Source organism: Apodemus sylvaticus, chromosome 7 (assembly GCF_947179515.1).
Source record: "Apodemus sylvaticus chromosome 7, mApoSyl1.1, whole genome shotgun sequence".
Lineage (NCBI taxonomy): Eukaryota > Metazoa > Chordata > Mammalia > Rodentia > Muridae > Apodemus > Apodemus sylvaticus.
In genome coordinates this window covers 14491109-14510451 of record NC_067478.1, presented here as the reverse complement: position 1 = coordinate 14510451, position 19343 = coordinate 14491109, and the positions used below count along the sequence as shown (strand labels likewise).

The window sequence follows — 19343 nt, the reverse complement described above, 5'->3', positions numbered from 1 at the left end:
GCTACTGGGGATCGGGACTCAGACCCTCCTGCTTCAAGCAGCCAGCACTTTACTCACGGCTGAACTTGACTAATGTACTCTATCTAGGAAAAAATCCACAGGAAAAGCCTTCTTTATAGACCACCCATACACTTGTGTTAAAATCACTTGGGACAAACCTGGAGCTGCTCCACTGAACAGTGAACTGTAGTCCTCTTGCCCTAGGCATGGATTTCTGCCTGTTATTTCAGCTACCAATGGTAAACAATCTGAAAATATTAAATAGGAAATTCCGGAAATAGGCTGAGGGGATACACACACATATACATATACATATACACACACACACACACACACACACACACACACACACACACACACACATATATATATATATATATATATATATATATATATATACACACACACACATATATATATATACACAAACATAAACATATATATATACACATACATATTTACACACATATTATATAACACTATATATATATGTATATATCTATTAGTGGTAAAGTGCCTGTCTAGTATGCCCAAAACCCTGCATTTGATCCATGTACACACATCTATTCACAATGTAAGTTTTACAATTTTTATTCTAGAGACTCCAGTTTCAAATGATCCAATCCTATGCCCTCTTCTGGCCTCTGAGGGTACTTCATGCATGCAATACACAGACAAGCACACAGGCAAAACCACTCATATATCAAGTAAAAATAACTCTTTAACCTGCTGGGCATAGTGGCACACATTCAGGAGGTAGAGGCAGGTGATCTGAGTTCAAGGCCATTCTGGTCTACATAGCAATTTTCTAGGACGGCCAGGGTTATGTACAGGGTTTGTCTCAAAAAAATGGGAACCAGAGGCAGGAGCATGTCTGGTCTACACAGTGAGTTCCAGAACAAAACCCTATCCCCAAAAAACCAAAATGAACAAATAAAGTATACTATGCTGGTGACTGTTCTCATTGCTGTGACAGTTAAGTATCTGAAGAAAAATCAATTTAAGGGACAGTTTATTTGGGCACACTGGTGTAAGAGGAGACAGTCCATCACAATGGAGTCCCCAAGGTGTGTCTCCTAGGGGATCCCAAATGCAGTCAGTCTGACCTTGAACATTAGCCTCCACCCACCTCATTCTGAGCAGTGTGAAGAAATCTTCCTCCTTCCCACCCAGGGCATGAATCATCCCTTTGTCCCACACGTGCCCACTCTATACACTAGCCATTCATCAGCCTCTTAGTGGCTGCCTGCCTTCTGGGACACACTGTCACAGTGCACACTCAGTGTAAATGACCACAGCTGGTTCCTGTCCTGTTGAGTGCAAGGTCAAAACAAAAGGGCATGGCAGAGAAGAGCCTCCTCACAGAAAGGAACTGGGAGGCCTTGTTCTGGGATCCTGTGCACACTCATAGGGGAAGCACTTAAGGGTCAGGTGCTTCTTGAGCACGCTCAATTGAAAATCCTACTTTAAATTACTGGTGAGCAGTTCGCATTGCATGACTAACAAGCCCAAAACCTTATTTTGTTTGCATTGTCTACATGGATTTTTTTTTGTTTGTTGGTTTGTTTGTGCATACTTGAGCACTTGCAGAGGCCAGAGGCTAACTTCCTGAAGTTAGTCCCTCTCTTTCCACCTTTACATGGGTCCATTACAGTATTCCTTAATATTCTATGAAGATATTGTCTCTCTGTTTTGCCTGCTTTTTTCAGTTGGTAATATTTTCATTCACCAACTCAGAAATTTCCCTTCTTTTTGGCCATATAACCTTATTTACCTATTTGAGAAAGGGTTTTGTCACACAGTCTAAGCTACCTTTAACTCCCTGTGATCAGGCTCAGCCTTCTGAGTGCTGGGACTCCAGGCATACACTTCCCGTACCTAGACAACAGGGAGCTTGTCATGTATATATATGTGTGTATGTGTGTAAGTATGCACATATGTAAGTTTGTTTTGCCTGAATGTATACCAGAAGCATGTAGTTTCCTCAGAGGCCAGCAGAGGGCACTGGATCACTGGACCTGGATTGTCAGTTGTGAACTGCCCTGTGGGTGCTGGGAATTGAACCTGGGTCTGCTGGAAAAGCAGCTCTGGTCTTAAGTGCCAAGCCTTGTCTCTAGTCCCTTGGTTTTAGTTCTTTTGCAAGGCAGTGTCCCGTAATCTGGGTTAGCCTTGAGCTCACCATAGGGTGGAGGATTCCTTTGCTTTTGCCTCTCAGGTGCCTTAGCAGTAGGGTTGTTTCTTTGCATGTTTCTGTGTGGTTTGCATGTGTGTGCATGTGTGGTAATCTGAACGAGAATGGCTCCCATAAGCTTGTCCCCTGGTTGGTGGAACTATTTTGGAAGGATCAGGAGGTGTGTCTCTGTTGGAGGGGTTGTGTCACTGTGCACAGGCTTTGAGGGTTAAAAATACTTGTTATTCCCATGGTTTCTCTTTGCTTCTTGTTTGCAGATGGAGATGTGCATGTCCAGGGTTCCTGCTGCCATGCCTTTGCTCCACCCTATTGACTCTAATCCTTTTAAACCACGAGCTCATTTAACCTTTAATTTCCCATTTTAAGGTTTTTCAAGACAGGGTTTCTCTGTGTACATATAAGTACATAGCCCTGACTGTCCTGGAAGTCACTCTGTAAACCTTAGTGGCCTTGGACTCAGTTCTGGCTGACTCTGTCTCCCAAGTGCTGGGATTAAAGGTGTGCTCTGCTACCACCTGGCTTTTAATAATTAATTTTTCTTTTCTTCTTTTCTTCTTTTTAAAAGGATTTTGTGTTTTGCTGTTTTGCCTGTATGTGTGTATGTGTTAAGGGTACCAAAGCCCTGGACCTGGAGTTACAGACAGTTATTATCTGCTATCTGTGTGTTAGCAATTGAACCCAGGTTCTCTGGAAGAGCAGCCAGTGGTCTTCACTGCTGAGCCATCTCTCCAATCCCTATGCCCTTGATTTAAAAAGTGGTTTGAGGGGGGAAAAAGAGGTCAAGAATTCAAAGGAGAACAGTGAGGAGAGGTATATGGGAAGGTTTAATGGAGGAAGGGGGAAGGGATAATTATAGTCTCAAAATGTTTTTTTTTTTTTTTTTTTTTGCCACATGTCTTCTGCTGTGATAAGCTGCCCACATGGCCTGGTCATGTGATTCAATCCTATAGCAATGAAATTAGAGGTGTCACAGCCAAATTGGTTGTATATCTAGTTATATTTTTTGTTCCAGAGATGGGTTCTCATAATGTAGCCATGATTGGCCTGTACTAGCTCTGTAGACCAGGCTGGCCTTAGAACGGAGATCTTCCCCCTGCCTCTGCCTCCCCAGTGTCAGGTTTAAAGGTGTGTACTGTAACCTTGCTCTTCTTCAGTTCTTAGCAACACTGAAACCACCAGCCTGGGCTTGCAAATAGGCCTTTATTATCATTGAGGAAGAGGACACACAACTTACTCAGTTTTCAAGATCAGATTTCAAGGTATATGTCCTCAGAAACCAAGGGTTGGAACCACTTGTTATAAGTTGAATTATGCTCATATTGTCACATAGCGTTTGGTTAAAGATGCTGCAAAAGGAAAAAAAACAAAAAAAAAACAGACGTTGGTACTGAAACGGTAGTGAAGTTTATCAACTAACAATCAAAGGCCTGACTTTTCATCACAGTCCTGACTCTGTTTAAAATGTTTAAATACTTATTTGTTGTGGACTGGAGACACGGCTCAATGGTTTAGAGCACTGACTCCTCTTCCAGATGTAATGAGTTCCAATCCCAGCAAAGACAAGGTGGATCAGAATCATCTGTAATGGGATCTGATGCCCTCTTCTGCTGTTTCTGAAGGCATCTAATGTGTACTCATATCCACAAAATAAACAAATAAAAATACTTATTTGTTGTGTGTATGTGTGTGTGTGTGTGTGCGCGCGCACCTGTGCATGCCTGTGTGTGTGTGTCCTGAGTGCATGCATGTGCTCCTATGCACGGAGTGGGTAGATAATGACTTGTGGGACCCAGTTCGCTCCTTTCACCAAGCAGGGTCCAGAGACTGAACTTGTCAGGCTTGGTGGCAGTTGCCTAAACTGCTGAGCCAGCTCAGGTTAATTTTGAGTAACTGCGCACATTGACAAAGGAAGGCTGTCATTCATAGCATGAGTTCCAGTCCCAGCCTTCTGCAGTAGACCTCTGCCACATTTCTCAATTCTCAGTTGTTCAGTACATTACCTAAGAACAGAGAGAGCAGCCGGGTGTGAGGCCACATACCTATAAATCACTTCAACTTAGGAGGCTGAGGCCAGAGAATTGACTGAGTTTGATCTAGTTTGAGGTTAGACTAGGTTAGATAGTGAGACCTCGTCTCAGAAAAACCCAAAGATGTTAATGTATAAATTTATTTCAAAATGAGATGTGTACTCTTAACCAAACTTGTTCCACTCAGAGTGAATACAGCAAGCAATGCATCCTCTCCCCACTTGGGGGCGTGGAGATGGTGGGGCACATGTCAATCATTTTGTTCCTTACTTCTGAAAGAAACCTCTATTAGATCATTCAGGGGCTCATAAGTGTCAGGCCTGCCCTGGGCAAGTACAGAGCCTCCTGCCTGTGGCTGTGCAGACTCTATCTGAAACCTGTCATCCACACCCATATTCTCCTTTGCACTGAGGTGGTGAAAGTGGCCCCCTTTCTCCTTCAACCTGGCATGTTGAGAACACATCAAAACTCCCTGAAATTTTGGGGTAAAGTTCACTATCAGAGTTCATCCTTTACATGTGCAAGACCGTGGATTTACTCTCCCAGCACAGGAAAGTCAAAATACCTTCCCCAAAGTGTAAGTCTACTGGATAGTCTACAGAGTCAAAAGCAGATCAAGGCCAAATATATTAAGATCCTACACTTTATATTATAGTCACAAGAAGGATTTTCTAAAAATTAAACCAAAACTTGAAATCAGAGGGATATTACACCTGATCATCTATAGAATGACAGACCCCAATGGCAATAGATCTTTCAGCATATCATAGAGGCCAGGAGGCCACGGTAGCGCCCTTTCCAAATCCTGAAGGAGAAGAAACTAAAACCTATGAAAACAACAGAGACTGAGTGAGAGGGAGAAGGTTCTGGAGTTCAAGGCAAGCCTTGGATACATAAAGTTTTAGGCTAGCCTTAACTACATAGCAAGTTCAAGGCCAGTCTGGGAGTATACAAGATGTCCCAAAACAACAACATACATACACATGCTCAAACATGCACACCCACTCACTCACAGACATACACACACACACACACATACACACTTTACATAGCTAAGGCCTTCTTGAGAAAAACAGGAGAACTGAAGTTATCACAATATCAGATTTTAATAAACATCACAGCAAGCTGTTGTGATCCAAGCAGATGAATGATACTGCCATCAAACAGATGCATCAGAGCCTCTGAAAAGAACCTGAACTTTTATCCTTTGTTTATTTTTTTAAGGACAAAGAATAGGCTCTTTTATAAATGGTGTCATGATGATTCAAAAGTCACCACATTCTGGTACCTCCCACTACTCAATAATACAATAATCAACTGAAAACACGTTGAAGGAAAGAGTAGATCTGAGACTAGAAAATGACTAAGAGAGAATCTGTAGGAAAAGCTCCATGACTCGGTCTAGGCAGGAGTTCTTGGCTGGAAACTCCCAAGTACCAGCAACCCAAGCAACAAGGAACAAATGGGACACAGTCAAACTACAAAGTCTATCCACAGCATAGTGGAGGAAACAAACAAACAAAATACCAAAACCAACCAAACAACATCATTGAACAATGAAGAGAATGAATAGAAACTCCACAGTGTGTGGGGAAAAAATTGAAATAAGCTTTCACTGCATAGCCTAAATTATCATTGAATTTGAATGTGGCATAGGCTAGCCTCAAACTTGAGGAAATTCTTCTGCCTTAGCTTCCTGCATGCTGGGATTATAGCTGTGTGCCACTGTTCAGAGGGACAAATAGCTTTAAGTCATACATGTAATATAAATTATATTGGTAAATTGTCACCTGCTGTTGACCATTGTTGAAAAGGGACTCTGGGTGAACACCTTTAGTCGCCACACTTTTGAGGCAGAGACAGGTGTATTTCAAGGTGGAGTTCAAGACCGGCCTGATTCTAAGACTGCTGAGGCTACACAGAGATCCTGTAAGAGAGGTACTCATTTTTCTTTATCTTTTCTTTTGCTCTCTTTCTTTCTTTCTTTCTTTCTTTCTTTCTTTCTTTCTTTCTTTCTTTCTTTCTTTCTTTCTTTCTTTCTTTCTTTCTTTCTTTCTCTTTCTTTCTTTCTTTCTCTTTCTTTCTTTCTTTCTTTCTTTCTTTTGCTCTCTTTCTTTCTTTCTTTTGCTCTCTTTCTTTCTTTCTTTCTTTCTTTTGCTCTCTTTCTTTCTTTCTTTCTTTCTTTTGCTCTCTTTCTTTCTTTCTTTTGCTCTCTTTCTTTCTTTTGCTCTCTTTCTTTCTTTTGCTCTCTTTCTTTCTTTTGCTCTCTTTCTTTCTTTTGCTCTCTTTCTTTCTTTTGCTCTCTTTCTTTCTTTTGCTCTCTTTCTTTCTTTTGCTCTCTTTCTTTCTTTTGCTCTCTTTCTTTTGCTCTCTTTCTTTCTTTTGCTCTCTTTCTTTCTTTTGCTCTCTTTCTTTTGCTCTCTTTCTTTCTTTCTTTCTTTTGCTCTCTTTCTTTCTTTCTTTTGCTTTCTTTCTTTCTTTCTTTCTTTCTTTCTTTCTTTCTTTCTTTCTTTCTTTTGCTCTCTTTCTTGCTTTCTTGCTTTCTTTCTTTCTTTTGCTCTCTTTCTTGCTTTCTTGCTCTCTTTCTTTTGCTCTCTTTCTTGCTCTCTTTCTTTTGCTCTCTTTCTTGCTCTCTTTCTTTTGCTCTCTTTCTTGCTTTTGCTCTCTTTCTTGCTTTTGCTCTCTTGCTTTTGCTCTCTTTCTTGCTTTTGCTCTCTTGCTTTTGCTCTCTTTCTTGCTTTTGCTCTCTTTCTTGCTTTTGCTCTCTTTCTTGCTTTTGCTCTCTTGCTTTTGCTCTCTTGCTTTTGCTCTCTTTCTTGCTTTTGCTCTCTTGCTTTTGCTCTCTTTCTTGCTTTTGCTCTCTTGCTTTTGCTCTCTTTCTTGCTTTTGCTCTCTTGCTTTTGCTCTCTTTCTTGCTTTTGCTCTCTTTCTTGCTTTTGCTCTCTTTCTTGCTTTTGCTCTCTTTCTTGCTTTTGCTCTCTTTCTTGCTTTTGCTCTCTTTCTTGCTTTTGCTCTCTTTCTTGCCTTTGCTCTCTTTCTTGCTTTCGCTCTCTTTCTTTCTTTTGCTCTCTTTCTTGCTTTCCCTCTCTTTCTTTCTTTCTTTCTTTCTTGCTTTCCCTCTCTTTCTTTCTTTCTTTCTTCCTTGCTTTCCCTCTTTTTCTTTCTTTCTTTCTTCCTTGCTTTCCCTCTCTTTCTTTCTTTCTTTCTTTCTTCCTTTCGCTCTCTTTCTTTCTTTCTTTCTTTCTTTCTTGCTTCCTTTCTTCCTTTCGCTCTCTTTCTTTCTTTCTTTCTTTCTTTCTTTCTTTCTTTCTTGCTTCCTTTCTTCCTTTCGCTCTCTTTCTTGCTTCCTTTCTTCCTTTCGCTCTCTTTCTTGCTTCCTTTCTTTCTTTCGCTCTCTTTCTTGTTTCCTTCCTTTCGCTCCCTTTCTTGCTTCCTTCTTCCTTCCTTTCGCTCCCTTTCTTGCTTCCTTCTTCCTTCCTTTCGCTCCCTTTCTTGCTTCCTTCTTCCTTCCTTTCGCTCCCTTTCTTGCTTCCTTCTTCCTTCCTTTCGCTCCCTTTCTTGCTTCCTTCTTCCTTCCTTTCGCTCCCTTTCTTCCTTCCTTCTTCCTTCCTTTCGCTCCCTTTCTTCCTTCCTTCTTCCTTCCTTTCGCTCCCTTTCTTCCTTCCTTCTTCCTTCCTTTCGCTCCCTTTCTTCCTTCCTTCTTCCTTCCTTTCGCTCCCTTTCTTCCTTCCTTCTTCCTTCCTTTCGCTCCCTTTCTTCCTTCCTTCTTCCTTCCTTTCGCTCCCTTTCTTCCTTCCTTCTTTCTTCCTTTCGCTCCCTTTCTTCCTTCCTTCCTTCTTCCTTTCGCTCCCTTTCTTCCTTCCTTCCTTCTTCCTTTCGCTCCCTTTCTTCCTTCCTTCCTTTTTCCTTTCGCTCCCTTTCTTCCTTCTTTCTTCCTTTCGCTCCCTTTCTTCCTTCTTTCTTCCTTTCGCTCCCTTTCTTCCATTCCTCCGCTCCCTTCCTCCCTTTCTTCCATTCCTCCGCTCCCTTCCTCCCTTTCTTCCATTCCTCCGCTCCCTTCCTCCCTTCCTTCCTTTCCTCTGCTCCCTTCCTTCCTTTCCTCCGCTCCCTTCCTTCCTTTCCTCCGCTCCCTTCCTTCCTTTCCTCCGCTCCCTTCCTTCCTTTCCTCCGCTCCCTTCCTTCCTTTCCTCCGCTCCCTTCCTTCCTTCCCTCCGCTCCCTTCCTTCCTTTCCTCCCTTGCTCCCTTCCTTCCTTTCCTCCCTTGCTCCCTTCCTTCCTTTCCTCCCTTGCTCCCTTCCTTCCTTTCCTCCCTTGCTCCCTTGCTCCCTTCCTCCCTTGCTCCCTTCCTCCCTTGCTCCCTTCCTCCCTTGCTCCCTTCCTCCCTTGCTCCCTTCCTCCCTTGCTCCCTTCCTCCCTTGCTCCCTTCCTCCCTTGCTCCCTTCCTCCCTTGCTCCCTTCCTCCCTTCCTCCCTTGCTCCCTTCCTCCCTTGCTCCCTTCCTCCCTTCCTTGCTTTCTTCTTCTCTTTCTTCTTCTCTTTCTTCTTCTCTTTCTTCTTCTCTTTCTTCTCTTTCTTCTCTTTCTTCTCTTTCTTCTCTTTCTTCTCTTTATTCTCTTTATTCTCTTTCTTTTCTCTCTTCCTTCCTTCCTTCCTTCCTTCCTTTCTTCCTTCCTTTCTCCCTTCCTTCCTTCCTTCCTTTCTTTCTTCCTTCCTTCCTTCCTTCCTTTCTCCCTTCCTTCCTTCCTTCCTTTCTTTCTTCCTTCCTTCCTTTCTCCCTTCCTTTCTCCCTTCCTTTCTCCCTTCCTCCCTTCCTTTCTTCCTTTCTTCCTTCCTTTCTTCCTTTCTTCCTTCCTTTCTTCCTTCCTTCCTTTCTTCCTTCCTTTCTTCCTTCCTTCCTTTCTTCCTTCCTTCCTTTTCTTTCTTTCTTTTCTTTCTTTCTTTTTGGAGACAGGGTCATGGTGTCTTGCTAAAAGTCAATCAACATTTGCTTCAGAAGCCTGGGTGCAGGGTTTGGGTCCTGTACCACCACACCATGATCACTAAAAATAACTGTGATGAAGGCAAGTAAAACTCCAAGGAAAATTAGCCAAATGGAGATAATGACAGCTCTCTGATGAAGCAACCAAGTGGGGGCCACACTCAGGGGAATCATCCTGATACTAAAGACAAGCTATGAGGACACAGTCCCCACACTTCTACTGTGGGCCTGAGACTGTCGACATGACTGTGTGTGCTGAGATCCCAAGAAGTAGAAATTTTTTTCCCTTCCCTCCCTTAATTCCTAATACATAATCTCTCTATAGCCCTGGCTGTGCTGGGACTCACTATGTAGACTAGGCTGGCCTGAACTGACAAGATAGCCACTGACTCTGCCTCCTGAGTACTGGAATTAAGGCCTGTGCTATGCTTGGCCAGTTCCTATCTTGTTTGTGATGATTTTGCAATGAACCCAATTGACTGCCAAACTTCCTAAACAGAAGAAGGTGACCTTGAACTTCTGGGTCCTCCTGCCTCTGCTTCTTAAATGTTACACAGACACAGCACAGTGTCTGTTCTCTGTGATGCTAGAGACCATAAATTTAGTCATGTCTTTTCATAGAAAGTTCGTTTCTCTTTTAAAAATGCATTTTCACTTAGAACTTTTTAATGTGTTTACCTTTCCTTTAAATGCATTGATGTGAAGGAGTCAGTCAGATCTCCTGGAACTGGAGTCACAGACAGTTGTAAGTCACCACATGGATGCTGGGGATTGAACCCAAGTCCTCTGGAAGAGCAGCCAGTGCTCCTAACTGCTGAGCCATCTCACCAGCCCAGAAATGTTTGAAAATTAATGTGCAGTTGAAGTCAAGAAGCAGAGCTCACCTTTCGGGTGGCAGATATCTCTGGTTTTGAAGCCCGTAACACCTCCTGAGCCGCGGGGTTCTCTCCTCCCATGCATACACCTCCAAAGTGCCATCATGAAGGGTGACGATGACATGAACGGGGTCCTTTATAGAACATCCAACTGTGAGCAGGCTGGAGTCAATGTCAGATCAAATAACAGGGAGAGGACCTAGGAGATGGCTCATCAGGTAGAGGCACCTGCTGAGCGAGCCTGGTGCTCTGAGCCCATGTGAAGGTGGAAAGAGAGAGACTAATGCCAGGAAGTCGGCCTCTCAACTCTGCAAGTGCTCTCCCAAGTACAAGTGCACATGCACACACACCAACAGTATGAAGTTTCAAAATATGTAAATCTATTTTATTAAAAAAAAACCCCACTGCAGGGCAAACATTCTAAACGTACCACCCACAGGCTCAAGATCTCTTCTGAGTAGTATGGAAATGTCTGCAGGTGGAGACCATTCATGCTGAAGAGCAGCAGAGAGGACAGAGTTGAACAAACAATCACATCCTTATCACTGACTCCCATACATTCCAGGCAGTCTTCTCGCAACCAGAACATTGCTACCACATATCCTGTTCCAAACAAACACAAAATACAGAGGCAAATTTTCAATCATTTAAGCAAGAAAAAAAAATCAATGCTCAGTGCAAAGCAAATCCCTACTTCCATGGCATGGTAGACTCTTAGAGACAATGAACACAGTCTATTTATCTGACAAGTCCATGTGCTTGGCCACAGGAATGCAGGCTGTGACACAGGGTCGGTGTGGACAGTCAAAAGCTCAAACATTCGAAAGACGACTGTACTGGGAAAGGACAGTAGTACCCAGGCCCTAGTACAAGACAGAAATGGAAACATGTCTGCCTGAGAGAACCGTAGCTCACTAGTGCAGTGACCATCAAACAGGCCCGTGTTCACATCTGGCCAAGGAGCCTCCTGCTCCCTTTACAGAAACATCATGTGCAGCAGCATCGTGTGGAGAACCACAATCCCAGCACAGACCAGGGATCTCCAAGTTTGAGGCTAGCCTGGTCTACAGAGCAAGTTCCAGGTTAGCCATTGCTACACAGAGAAACCCTGTCTTCAAAGACTAAAAATACAAAACAATGACAAGCATTTATAGCTTACTATGAGCACTTTTGGGAATCACAGGAGAAATTGAGATTTCTTTTAAAAATCGCTTTCACATTGTTACATATGTGTAGGTTTTCATGCCACAGCACACATGTGGGCGTCAGGGGACAACTTGAGGGATTTGGATCTCTCCTCCATCATGTGGTCCCCAGTTATTGAACTAGGTTGCCAGGCTTGGTAGTTAAGTGTCTCTGTCCTCTAATCCAGGGCTTCTCCTCCTTCCTAATGCTTCCTATTGAACTTTAACACAGTTCTCATGTGGCCTTGGAGTCACCCCAGCCATAAAGTTACCTTCATTGCTACTTCATAATGGTAAGTCTGCTACTGTTATCAACTGTGACTTAAGTATTTTTGAAGACAGAACTTTTCCATAGGGGTCATGACCCACAGATAGAGAATCCCAGCCCTAAAGCATTTTGCCAACCGTAATATAGTTTTTTATTGCTTGTCATTTGGGATATTATGTTATTGAGACAAGGTCTCCATATGCATTTCTGGCCAACCTGGTACTCACTGTATAGATCAGGCTGGCCTGGAACCCAAAGAAATCTGCCTGTCTCTCCTCCTTAATGCTCAGATTAAAGGTGTGCACTACCATGCATGGTCTTTTGTTTTCATTTTTTTACTTTATCAGTTTGTGTGTGTGTGTGCACACACATGTCTGCATACATGTGTGTATGCATGTATACAAACTAAACCATCTTGTCAGGTCCATCCCTTTTGTTTGTGAGTCAGCACCTTCTATGAAGCTCTCCTGACTCAGTCTCCTGATTTTGGGCATGAGCCATCATGTGTGGCTTGAGAATTTTCTAAGGTTTACCTTTAACACTTAATTGGTTCCCGATGTTTTCCAGCGTCATATTACATGTGATAAACTTTGTGGTTCCTTTGGGGCCACTTTTGCTCATCAGTGTTATTCTGTCTTCCCTTCTTGGGGTCCAGAAGACTTTTTCGCATAATGAAAAATTGAGATTGGTAGACACAGGTGCAGAGAATTCTGATGTCCTCAGTAAGCTGCTCATTAAAAACACCTGCAGAGAGGATTGCCCCGAAGAATCAATGAAGAGTAAATCTCTGCAGACTGGCACATGCTCACTCCAGACAAAGGGCTTTTGAAAGATACCCAGGGGTGGCTGCATCTGTTCTCCACCCAAGGACAGGGTGAAGCTGACATTGCTCCAGATCAGGGTGGGAATAACTCACAGTCTTCCCGCCCCTCCCATCATATTCAGAGATAGAATGGAGTCCCTGACCCAGGTCAGAGCACCTTGTCATCCTACTGCAATGGACACATCAGGCAGAGCTTGGTTAAGTACATTTTCACTGTGCAGAGGACTACTCCTGGGCTGTTCTATACTTATTTTTTGAATGAGTTATTGAGACTGTCACACTGTAACCTAGACTGTTTTGAAGGTATATCGATGTATAGAATCAAATAAATATGCTTGGGTCCTGAGGAGTACTTGGCCTCTGAGCAGACCATCTCTCTCTGGTACCTAAGAACCATGCACCTGAGAGCTGGCAGTGAAGGGAGAAGGCATTATATAGAGCCCTGGGTATGGCAGCACGTAAAGGTTTCTGGGCACTGTTATTTCACCTGCCTTCGTCCTTTGACTGAGCCACATTTTAAGGACAGTTCACTGATAGACATTTGCCATTGTGACTCCTTCCAAGTTCTTTATTCTTCCCTGACGTCTGTAGGATGGCTTTCCTTATGATAGGGCTTAGGAGAGGGGGAGGGGTCTGCCTGGGCCTCCCTGAGGGCTGGACCTTCCCACTGTCTCCCACCTTCACCCTGGAGTTGCTAGAACAGACCTACCTTTGGAAAGATATGTTGGTGTTTCTTATTCACAAAGACCCATTTCTTCTGAGGAGAGCAGTAGATTCCATCAATACAGTATGGGAATACATTGATTGTGCACATGAAGCATAATTCGGGAATGCTAAAGATGTAGAGGTTACCTGAGATATCACTTGTCTGAAATCAGAGCAACAGCACCCGGTCAGTGGGAAAAGGTTTAGCAAGGAAGAAGCAGTCTCATCTGTTCTGAGATGTGTCACTCTGTCTTCAAATCCAGAAACAAGATCCAAAGCTCTGACCAGTCTGTCTCACAGAGTATCTGGCCTGATCCCATGGAGTAAGACCCTCCAGACCTGGTGGGGCAGGGGGATGACTCAGTGGGTAATGGTGCAGAGCGAGAGTGAGAACTAGAGCAAGAGTGAAAGAGAGAGAGAGAGAGAGTATTTGTACATTTAATCCTGGGCCTCCAATGGCTCTCTCTGGCCTCCAAGCATGCTCATAATACATAGGTACCCACGCAGGCAAACTATTCACACACAAATAATTGTTTTCTTTTGGGTTTTTTCAAAAAGGACTTCTTTGTGTAGCCCTGGCTATCCTGGAAATCACTCTGTAGACCAGGCTGGTCTAAACTTAAGAGATTCACCAGTCTCTGTGACATGCACCACCCTGCCCTGTAAGATTTTTTTTTTAAAGAAACGTTTGTAGGGCACAGTAGCATATATCTTTAATCCCAACACTGAGAAGGTAGAGTCAGTCTGATCTCTGTGAGTTAGAACATCCTAGTCTACACAGTGAATTCTAGGCCAGCCAGGGCTATATCATGAGACTCTGTCTCAAAACACATGAGGTAAGGTAGGAGTAAAGATTTTCAAAGCCCTAAAGCACTCTTCCCTGGTACTCACTAGGATACCAACATTATTCTTTTCTCTGAATATCTGATAAAATTCATATTTTTCTCTCCATTGTCCTTACCAAATTCATGGATACAGCAATAAATAAACATTTCAAAGACAAGATGTAAAATCAATTAGAAAAATCATGTGTGTGCCTGTGTGTGCATATTATATGTATACTTATGTATGTTTATGTAGATTACATACCTGGGCATACAAGGAAACCAGAGAAGGATGCCAATTATCCTGTTATAACGCTCTTCTCCTGATTTCCTGACAGAGTCTCTTATTGAGCCTGTAGCTAGGCTGGCTTGGCCAGCAGCCGTCTAGTCCCAGTGACCCTTGTGTTTCCATCCCCAATAGCACTGGGGTTACAGGTACATTTAGTCACATCACACTTTATATGTGAGTGTCAGGGGTTTGAACTTGAGCATTCATGCATGCACAGCAAAGACTGCTTACCCACTGCGCATCTATCCCCAGATCCCAGGAAAGAATTTTAAAATGATATTTTCAAGAGGATGGCTTGCCGGGCGGTGGTTCCGCACACCTGTAATCCCAGCACTCTGGGAGGCAGAGGCAGGCAGATTTCTGAGTTCAAGGCCAGCCTGGTCTACAGAGTGAGTTCCAGGACAGCCAGGGCTATACAGAGAAACCCTGACTCGAAAAAACCAAATCCAAAAAACAAAACAAAACAAAACAAAACCAAAAAAAAAAAAAAAAAAAAAAAAAAAAAAAAAAAAAAAGAGGATGGCTTAAGGAAATGTACATGGATTAGGTCACAGGCTAAGGGATGGCCATGTTTATGGTTTACTGTGATTGACTCTCAGGGTTTGCAGTGACTCCAAGAAGGCAAGTGAGATTTGACTTTAATGAGACCTCAAATTGTCAAGTGTTTGGTCTGAGTGACTACTCCAATTTGGGGGTCACTTACCAAGACAATCGGGCCATCCTGGGTATCCACAGCTTTCAGTAATTTACAGTTAAAGAGCAGCCTCTTACTTGCCAGAGCTTCCCAGTTCTGACAGTCCCACAGTTTGATAGTTGATTCTAGATCTACAGTGACTGCAATGTGCATCTCAGGGAGGGTAGTCAACAGGAGTATTCTGGTGGGTTGTTCAGGGCTTTCCCAAGTCATAACACCCTGGGGAACAAGAGCATCATCATGTCTGAGCACCTCTAGTGCAACCGGTTTCCCAACCAGCTTTATTCAGAAGCCTTGTCCAGACTGGAAAGCCTGACTTCTTCCTTAAAGAAAAGATTATGAAAGTTCTAAGCATCCCTCACTGGACATGGTAGCACATGCCTAGCATCCCAGCCCTAGGGAGGCAGAGGCAGGAAGGTCACTAGCAGCTTTAGGCCAGTCTGGTCTACAATGCCAAGTTGCAGGACAGCTGGGACTACATTACATGAGCATCTGAAAAAAGAAAATGAAACAGGGCTGGAGAGATGGCACAGCAGTTCAGTTAAGAACAGCTCATGGCATAAAGGACTGCAGTTCAACTCGCAACACACACATGGCAGCTCACAACTGTGTGTAACTCCAATTCAGGGGGATCTGACACCCTCACATGGACATACTAGCAGATAGAGTACCTATGTACATAAAAATAAAAAGAAACACAAAAAGAGCAACAAATATCTAGATTATTTGGGGCAGGAGTGGGCAGGAAAACAGAACACTCACATTATGCTCAGAAGTGAGCACACACTCACTGTACAGACCAGAAAGAAGAACATGTCTCCAAGATGGCTCAGCAGGGAAGGGCACCCACCACAGAACCTCATGACAGGAGGTCAATCCCCAGGGACCACATGGAAGGGGAGAACCACCTCCCACAAACATGGATGAAAAACAATCATCGGCCCTGTGCTCAGAGCCTGTTTATCTTTCACTAACAGTGCAAGCTTGTGCCTTTTGGCCCTTCTAGTAGGGCTAGGTTCTTTTTGTGTTTGAGGAAGGATCAGGGAAGCCGTCCCATTCATAGTAGCCTTGAACACCACCCTGAAGGAGCCTGGGGGACATTGTCCATGCTTATGATCCCAGTAGGCAGAGGTTGGTAGATCTTGGAGTTCAAAGGCACCCTGGTCTACAGAGCAACTTTTTGCCGAGGCTCTTACACACTGATACCCTGTTTCAAACAAAAAAATTAAAGAGAAAAAAAAATCAACAACAACAAACAAACCTTGGAGTTAGGGGCCAAAAGTGATGGTTCTTCAGTTCAGAGCAATTAATGCTTTGATTCCCTAGCTGGGTTCCCAAAGCCTCCACAACTTCTCACAGCCTCTGGTCTCTGCCAGCCAGCACCAGCCATAAACACACACAGACAAATACATACATAAAATAAAAAATATATCTTAAAAAAGAATACCTAGGAGTAAACCCGATCTTGGATGTAAACAATCTCTATGATGGAAACTTTGAAACATTGACAGGCCTGGAGAGATTTAGCAGAGAACCTGAGTTCAGTGCCCATAGCCCAAGGACCCACAGCTTGCATTCATCTGCAACTACAGGTTCTAAGGCACATGCTACCCTCTTGTGACCTCCACAGGCAGCAGACACACATGTATTATGCATACATATATGCACAGAAAACACTCACACATATAAAATATTGAAATCTAAAAGAAAAAAGTAAGAAGAAGAAAAACCCAGGTGTGGTGGTGGAAAACTTTGACCCCAGCCCATGGGAAGCCAAGGTAAGTGGATCTATACAGGAACTTCCAGGACAGCCACAGGTCCTTCTGTACAGGGGGATCCTGTCTCATCATCACCCACAACAACAAGATGAAACCAGAATTCACATCCAGGGAACTTACTCCTCCTCAGCCAGACTTACCTCCTGAATATCCCAGGTGGAAATCTTGGTCATGGAAGACACCATACAGACAACCGACTTGCCTTGTCCATTTCTTGTTAAACCACACCCTGAGATATAACATGCATTTGCCTGTACTCCTGCAAGGAAACCCCAACAATATGTGGACAAACACAGTCGAGGTGGCACTCAAACCGAAGGAGCTATGTTTCCTTTCCCTCTGCCATGTTGAAGACTTGGATAAAAGCTGTGGAAAGGATGAAGTGAGAGGCAGCCAAGCAAGCTGCAGGCTGGTCATTTGTTCAGAGACATTTCCTCTTTAATTTGTTTCTATAGATTCAAAATGGGGACTCGGGGCTGGGGCTATAACTCAGTGGGTAGGGTGCTGGGTTCTGTTCCTAGAGGCCTATGGACTGTGACCCGGTACTCATGTGGAGGCAGAAGGAGCCAATGTTCAGGTCATTGACTTTGCTACATGAAGGGTTTGAGGTCAGCCTGTGGTACATGATGCCCTGTTGAGAGAGAGAGAGAGAGAGAGAGAGAGAGAGAGAGAGAGAGAGAGAGAGAGAGAGGAGAGAGAAAAAGAAGAAGAAGAAAAAGAAAAGAAAGAAAAGAAAAGAAAAGAAAGAAAGAAGGAAGGAAGGAAGGAAGGAAAGAAAGAAAGAATAAAGAAACAAAATTAAAGGCCAGGGGTAATGATGTACCAGTCCCAGAGAAGACTAGTGCCAGATCTTTAATTTGAGGCCAGCCTATTCTACAGATCAAATTCCAGGCTAGCCATGGCTATATAGTGAGGCCTTATCTCAAAACAAACAGAAAAGATAACAGATTCCACAAGTTGTCTTCTGACACACACAAACACACACACACTGTGTAATGCATACATACCACATACACACACACTCAAAATAATAAATATAAAAAATTTAAAAGTATTTCTCCATCAGAAACCTGTTCTGAGGAAGTTCTTTGAAAAAGATAAATACTAAAGCCAATTTAGTAATTTTCCATTAAATTCTCTCTGCACACTGGGAAGGGTTCGAACCTTCAGGGAAAGGGAGGGATAGGGGAGGTTTTACAATGTGGAGCAACCACTCAGCAGATCACAGATTGGTTCCATGGCTAGGCTAGCACAGCAGCCCCATCCTGTTAAGCTACAATTCCCTGCCTGTTATTAAACGAGAATGTAGGACTGCACAGAGTAGGAAAAACCAAGTGGGCATCACTCCTTGGGTAGCCCAGCCCATACCAAAATCCACAGGAATTTCCCTGTAAGTAAAATCTCTTGGTTTTGCCCGGGACTTGGTGTGTTCTTGCCATGTTCGGTAAACGTAGAACTGCTTCCATGTCTCTGTGCCCAGGAGGTGTGGGTTGACCTTGTCACAGAAGAGCCATCTCTTCTGACAGAACTTCCTGCAATGCACAGTTGCAATCCCATCAGGCTGACCTTAGAGCCACAGTTACAGTGCTTAAAACGTTTATTCTCTAACCATCCTTCCGCAGCAGAGGTCCAGCCCCAGAATCAGAAGGCCTCTTCTTCCCTTCCTGCCCCATCTTGTCCCCTCTTCCCATCCCACCCTGCCCCTCTCCTTACCTCCACAGGACATCACTGCTTGCAACTGCATTCCAGCTCTATGGGACAGAAAAAGAATCCTTAAACCAACAATCGCCTCCCTCTCCTGCTCTCAATTTGTTCTGTGCTGGGCCTACACAGGTTAATCAAACACAGTCCTAGCTCTCCAGGCCCAGTCATCTGGAGAGACCTACCCCAGCAAACACAAGACACCTTGTGAGGGCTCAGAGGAAGAGGGCCAGCCTCCGAAGGTCTGACATGGAGTCTCAAGGATGCCAAGTGTCAGTAGCACATCTCTGCAGGACAGCTGATTTTTTTCCTTTAGCAGAATTTTGTTATCACTGTTACTGTTCTGAGATTGGGTGTCAAGTAGCCCGGGCTGGGTTTAAGTTCATGTGATTGATTCTGACACAACTTGCTTCCACCTCCCAAATGCTTCAATTACAGGCATAAGCCACCGCTCCTGCCTCATCGAACCAGATTTGAGGTCTTCAGGATGGATAATGTTAACCTATGAGCTCTAGCTATATCTGTTTGCTATTCTATAGGCTGGTGCTCCTGTTGGTTGAGAGAAGCAGCTGAGTCCCCAAGACACTAATATGTGTGAGAGCTGAGTAGACAGTTGTGAATGAGTTAAGTTTTGGGAGGGAAGAAAGGAAGGAAGGAAGGAAGGAAGGAAGGAAGGAAGGAAGGAAGGAAGGAAGGAAGCCAGGCTGTGTGAGGGTGATGCTGGGGTAGCTGAGACTCCATGTTGAGCAGGAAAGACCAAAGGGGCCTTATGTAGGATGCACCCCATGGAGGACTCAGCCCAGGAGCTTTTACCTTGTTCACTTGGGCAACCTGGAGCAAACTGAAGGCATCCAGATAGGAGAAGAGTTTCATCAATTGTTCAGGGGGCAAATGGATCTCCATCTTCTGTGGCCTATGTCCACACTGACTCTTCTCTCTCCTCCCCAGCTTGCTCACATTTTAAAGGCTTGGCCAAAGGGTCAGCAGGATGGCCACCCACAGCTCAT

At 43.9% G+C, this 19343-nt stretch overlaps 1 protein-coding gene across 1 annotated transcript; it reads right to left on the bottom strand.

The window, feature by feature from the left end:
- Positions 1-3425: 3425 nt before the first annotated feature.
- LOC127688500 (F-box/WD repeat-containing protein 15-like) lies at positions 3426-19239 on the bottom strand. The gene is made up of 10 exons (XM_052187183.1): positions 19150-19239; positions 18349-18386; positions 18004-18167; positions 16776-16894; positions 14867-15076; positions 13055-13213; positions 12056-12266; positions 10501-10673; positions 10080-10204; positions 3426-3537 (listed from the first exon to the last, which is right to left on the bottom strand). Exons 1-10 carry the CDS (start codon positions 19237-19239, stop codon positions 3426-3428), a joined length of 1401 nt encoding a protein of 466 aa, XP_052043143.1.
- Between the last annotated feature and the right edge of the window lie 104 nt (positions 19240-19343).